The sequence below is a fragment of the Mus musculus genome, chromosome 13 (assembly GCF_000001635.26).
Source record: "Mus musculus strain C57BL/6J chromosome 13, GRCm38.p6 C57BL/6J".
Classification (NCBI taxonomy): Eukaryota; Metazoa; Chordata; class Mammalia; order Rodentia; family Muridae; genus Mus; species Mus musculus.
In genome coordinates this window covers 45,540,387-45,546,386 of record NC_000079.6, presented here as the reverse complement: position 1 = coordinate 45,546,386, position 6,000 = coordinate 45,540,387, and the positions used below count along the sequence as shown (strand labels likewise).

At 50.0% G+C, this 6,000-nt stretch overlaps 1 protein-coding gene across 4 annotated transcripts in view; it reads right to left on the bottom strand.

The window, feature by feature from the left end:
• Gmpr (guanosine monophosphate reductase) overlaps window positions 1-6,000 on the bottom strand; it is a 38,959-nt gene continuing 32,959 nt past the window's right edge. For all 4 annotated transcript variants that reach the window (XM_030247352.1, NM_025508.5, XM_017315562.1 and 1 more), the window contains 2 exons: window positions 3,749-3,908; window positions 1-514 (listed from right to left, as the gene is read on the bottom strand). In XM_030247352.1, the coding sequence (XP_030103212.1) occupies window positions 334-514; window positions 3,749-3,908 (341 nt within the window). In that variant the 3' untranslated portion in view covers window positions 1-333. The remainder of the gene's footprint in view (window positions 515-3,748; window positions 3,909-6,000) is intronic.

Below are 6,000 nucleotides of genomic sequence, written 5' to 3'. Positions count from 1 at the left end.
TCAGTCAAGATCATAGCATTATATTAAAAGTGAAACCATTGTCCTTTAGAAAGAAAACTAACGGCGGACAGAAAGGAGGGTGCAAGGGCTGGTTGACACCAGGAGGCGATGAGTTCTAGGAGCTGACCCGGGGCCCCACGAGCGCCCTGCTCCTGGGCCCCACACAGGCACTAGGGCAAGCCCCAAGGTCTCGGGCTACAAGATCAGGACAAGGACTCAGTCTCAGCATCTGTGATAGCAGCCAGCCTGCCAAGGCAGATAAGGAGGGGAGGGGCGAAGCATGGTGAAAGGAGGCTTCCACTCGGCTCAACACTGAGGTCTGCATCCCCGAGGTTAACCAAACACCGTGTTGTGCTGTTGGGTCACCCGGATGAACGTGGCTCTCCTGCTGAGCTCTTTGAGCTTGGCAGCCCCGACGTAGGTACAGGTGGAGCGCAGTCCTCCAAGGATATCCAGAATGGTGTTCTCCACGTCCCCTTTGTAAGGCACTTCCACGGTCTTGCCCTCGGAGGCCCTGAGGAGGGAAAGGAGAGGGGTAAGGAGGAATAATCTTATTTTTCCCCTTAATAACTAAGGTAGAATTCTCCCTGCTGTATAGCCTTTATTCCTTTGACAACATGCAAATGGAGTGTTTGGGACATTTTACGTTCCCCATCACCACCTATAAAATCACTCCTGCTCTTTCCTCATAAGCCCCTCCCACCCCCAGTTCTCCCACCCTTTTGGTTTGTTTCATTGTGATCCATTGAGCTGATTCACTCAGTAGGGTTATGTCCTTGAGCACGGGGCACCTCACCACTGGTCACACCATTGAAGAAAACGACTCCCCCTGGCAACCATGAATTGCCCGTAACTCCTTGGAGAGGGGCGGGGTGCTGCAAGGCCCTTCCCCATCCAGTGCCAAGTCTTATCCAGCTAACAAAGGCTTTGGTGAGTGTGGGAATGTGTCAGCAATGTTAAACCCACAGGGTAGTGTTTCACCCACTCTAACATCCCTACTGAGACCCTGAAAGATGAGGTATCCCTCCAACCCTATAAGAACTTCCCTGTTCACGGAGGAGAGAGAGGTCTTGGTTAGCAATATGAGATAGAGAGATAGAGCGCCCTCACCCCCAGTCCCCAGTAGTGACATTCTCCCCTAACCATATTCTTCCAATCTTATGGTTTCTATTTGGGAACCAACCACCAAATAGCCTAATTCCTCCCTGGGGAAAACAGAGCCGACTGGGCTGCCTCCCGCCCGCTACCACCTCCTGCCACATTCCCTCCATCCATCCATCCATGTTGGCTGATAGGAAAAGCACAGGGCTTGCCTTCCTAAGCATCAGCTCTATGGCTGCTATGTATCCTCAGGGGAAGCACTATGGGAATCACAGGCCTGCCTAAGAGCTACAAGGTTCTGCCCTGAAGATGCAGTAACTGCACCCCCACAGCCTGCCAGTCCTTTGCCAGGGATGCCCTTCGCCAGGTTCTACAGGTTCTACCATGTGCCAGGTCCATTTGTTTCAGTCTCTCACACCCCCATTGCCCAGAGCCGGGGTTGAGAGGTTATGCTCGGATAACACTCAGAACTGCAGGTGGTATCTCCACATTTTCAGAGCCGTGCATAGAAATTCAGGCTGGGCCTAATGTGCAAACACTAAGTGACATCAAGCTCTCCCCTTGTCCTTCATCCCAAGAACATCGCAAAACACCTTGTACAGTACGTCAGACCTTGATCCTGCAAAATGGAGACAGGCTCTGAGCATGCTTGCACAGAAGCACTGCAGAAGGCGAGGCCCCAGGCAAGCCCTAACAGGTACCTAAAAGTTCTAGAACTTTCTGTGCCTAGTCATTGGCTAGAACATAGGAACTCAGTCTGAAACTCACTGCCTAGAATACAAATGGAATGTGAACTTGTCTTCACCTAACGTGTGCTCCCACACCCTGCATGAAGTGTAACACCTTAAATCATGGGCTGGGTGACAGGCTGTTTAGAGGCTAGGACAGAGGGCATCTAACATGTCTAAGCTGGCTCAGATCTCAGAGCTCTGTGACCCGAGAGCCACATACCTGTGTGCACCCATGACAGCTGCCATGACAGATGGTTCAAGACCTTCCCAAGTTCTTTCCTCTTTGCTAAGGTGATGGCATTTTTTTAATGAGTAACCCACTATGGGACCCCAACGTCTACTCACCTGTAACACTCATGTAAGTGCTAATGACTGACGAGAGGCTAGCACAGCACTAATGACCAGGCAGCAGTGAAATCTGAGGTCAGAGGAGGGATTTGAACTCATGTCACAATGTTACGGCAAGGTTGCAAGTGGGAGAGAGACAGCAGCAGGATAAGGTGGTGATGCTCAGGCTAACTGTAGGTGGAGGTCCTGCTTCCTTCAGCATTCTCAATGAAGAACTCTAAGATCTGAACCCGCTTCCCAAACTGAGGCTCAGTGTTTCCCTGACACCTCCACCCTGCTGAAGTCCCCAGATGGCTTCTCCCTCAGCTCCTGGCTTCTGTATTGTTACAGCCTGCCCTGCCTTTCTCTGTCCACTGCTCTTTTGGGAGGACTCGAAACAGCTGGAAGGCAGGAACATGTACTTCAAATGGAGCATAGAATGGCCACTCAACCACGTGGCTCAACATCATCTTGGCCCAGCATGCCACATGGCCCTCAGAAGGTGACTGTGCCTGCTGGAAAGACAGTGGGCTTCTTGGCCAGAGAATCCAGGAAACATGATAGCAGGAAGGGGTCCAAAAGCAACACTAAGTAAGGGTTGTGTGGCACTTCCCACTGAGACCAACTCCATACCTCTTGCTCCCCCAGCTCCCCCTTCCATGTTTGTCAAGGTTCCCACTTGAAGAGAAGTGACTAGGTGAAAAGGCAGCGGCAATCAGATTGTCATACTTCCCACCCTACCCACTACTGCCACTCAGTGGAGTCGTGTGGCTTCTCCTTACATGAGGTGCCAGAATCCCACTCCCTGGGAAGAAACTTCGGACTGTTGGGCAAGTGTCTGGGCACAGAAGGTGTGAGCCAGCAAGGAATAGGCTTCCCATCCTCCTGTGAAGCCAGCTTTTCTTTAAGCACGTGAGACATTCTGCCCCATGTCCTTCATGGAGTCTATCCTCAGAGCTGGCTCTGATGAGCTTCAGGGGCAGGCTCTAAGGAGCAGGGCAATGCATCAGGTCTGCTCTGATGTGGATTTGTTTAAGCATCCATGAGGTTACTCTGGAAGTGAATGGAAAAGACCAGGTGGCCTTGGCGAGGTTGGGAGTTTTAAAACTGCACCTCACCCTAGAGTCTTGATTCTGCAGTTAGGTGATATGGTTAACCAGCTGAGAACATTGCCTGTGTCAACTGTCAGAGCCCGTGGGGCAGTAAACGAAACACTGTAGATGACAATATCCTCCAGGAAAGCTCCTGTCTGTTTGCTACACATGAAAGACCACTCTTCATCCTCAGAGGGTGAATTATCTTAGGCTAGAGATGGAGGGTGACAGAGGCTGTTCAGGGAGGGATCTTTTGAGACAAGGCAGGACTCATGTGTAACCACAGGAGGCTGGGTCATCCCCTCCCTGGCTTAGACCTTGTAATCATACCTCTGCCTGTCCCACGCTTGCTGTGGTAAATGCTAGCAGAATGTAAGTCAGTGCTTCGTACAAAGATGCTGGGTCTATATTTCTAGCCCCTCCCATAAAGGACAAGAATACACAGTGGCTCTAGCCAGACTGGTGGACACAGCCTAAGCCATGCAGTAGCCATACCTGTACTCGGCGACGCCTCCTGCGTGTTTCTTCATGGCTGTGTCTGAGCTCATGCCATAGAAGAGTTTCAGCTTCTGCCCGTTCCTCTCGATCACCTCACCTGCACACTCGGTGTGGCCTGAAAACATGCCTCCCAGCATGACAAAGTCTGCACCAGCTCCTACACGCCAACGAGTGGACAGAAGGACAGGGCAGAGGTAGGCTCAGAGAGTATAGCATCATCTAGAAAGAGGGTCTTGTCCATTTCATGCTCCCTGACTCTAAGCATGGTTCCGTGTCCATCTAAGACTGAAGACTGAAGGAAATGAGGGAGGGGAGAGACAGTCAGGAGTGCCTTGAATGGATCAGGGACTGGCTATGAAACCTTCCAAACAGGTCTTGCTCCTTTACATCCAGAGAGGCCTGGAAGATTGCGTGCATCTTACAAAGCATATCCTATGACCTTGAATTCGGTACTCTGACTGCAGGCTGGGGATGAAACTCAGTTTCCTATCATTCAGGAGGCCCTGGGTTTGATCCCAGCATAAACCAGGCATGGTACCATTTGCTTGTAATCTCAGCACTTGGGAGGCGAAGGCAGGAGAACAAGAAGTTACTCAAGATCATCCTTGGCTATATATATAGCTAGCCTGGGCTACTTGAGACCTTATGTCAAAACCAAAAACAATTCAACAAAATTTCAATTGATTTTCTATATTGCTGCCCTTGGATAACTATGGGTGTCAAATATGATGCATTATACAGTTCAGTTTGTATGTTGCAAGCTGAGGCCTCTGGGAAGTCATGCAGGTTACAGACATGAAGTTCTCGGTAGCCCTGTAAAACAATTGCTCTTTCCCTATGTGAAGGCTCAGTCAACCTATAGTACAGCAGGAAGATCCTCTCGAGGGCTCAGGCAAGTACTGATGCATCTTGGGCATCCCACACTCCTCAGCCATGAACCAAATTAACTTCTGTCAACTGAACAGTGGACTAAGAATTGAGACACTAACAATGATTTTTCCCTCGGAGTCACCAAGGGTTCCATTTGGAACTAAACTGGTCCATAACAGAATGCAACAGCATCTTTTATTTGTCTGATACAACTGTCATCTCCGAGGCCCACTGCCTCAGTCTGCTAACCTAGGCCTAGCCCTGGATGCTTCTAGCCTCTGGACAATCTAACCTAGGCCTAGAATGTCTTCAGCTCCGAGACTTGCTGCTGAATAAGCTCACCCTTTCTTGTTCTGCCTGAACTCTGGCTGGCTGGTTCAACTCAGCTGTTCTGACTCAAAATTCCTCTCCAAGCTGGCGGATTCACTCTGGACCTCTAACTGAATTGCTCTGCTTGGCCTCAAACTCTGAAAATCTGTTCCCATCTTCTGGCTTCTTCTCGTCTCTCTGGCTCGTTTTGTCTTCCCCTGTGTCGTAGCTTGTTCTCTCTGCAACCTGTCTCTACAACTCTCCAGTGAAACCGTCTCTTTCCTCTCTCCATCTGTGTGGCTCCTCCTTATGTTGCCTCCCCTCTCTCCTCATGAGAGTTGGGCATGTCCTATTCTGTCAAATCTTTCTCTGATTCATCACATTGTCTGCCACTCCATTAGACATCGCTTTCAAACATGGCTGGCTTCTTCTACAAACTAAATTTACCTTCATTGTTTGGGATTAAAGAGGTGGACTAAGAACATGTCTATATTCCAGCTAGAGGGATTAGAGGTGTGTGCTAAGGACTGAGCCACACCACAATTAGAAATAGTTCCCTCACCCCATTCCCCATCCCCCAAGTAAATAACACAATCTCAGGGCTCATGGTGTGATCAAATATCCTGCAAATGGATGCCGAGTAACAGGGTGAATGACAGACCAATAGTAGGTGAGAAGCAGCCTTGATGTCTCTGCTGGGGTCATCTGAACACTTATAAGGAAACACACACAAGCCCAGGGTAAGCACTAAGTCAATTCTACTCTGCTCCATCTGTTAGAAGGCGATGCTGTGTGGAGCTGACCCTGGTAAGCAAGGCATGGACTCCACAGTGTGCCACTAGCAGCTCTCAGACACCAATGCTGACCCCCGCCTCCCGCTGTGATTTTTTTTCTTGTTTTATTTTCAGACAGGGTTTCTCTGTATAGCCCTGGCTGTTCTGGAACTCACTTTGTAGACCTGTTTGAGGCTGGTCTCGAACTCAGAAATCCGCCTGCCTCTGCCTCCCGAGTGCTGGGATTAAAGGCTTGCGCTACCAAGCCTGACTCCGCTGTGATTTTTAAGGAGGCAG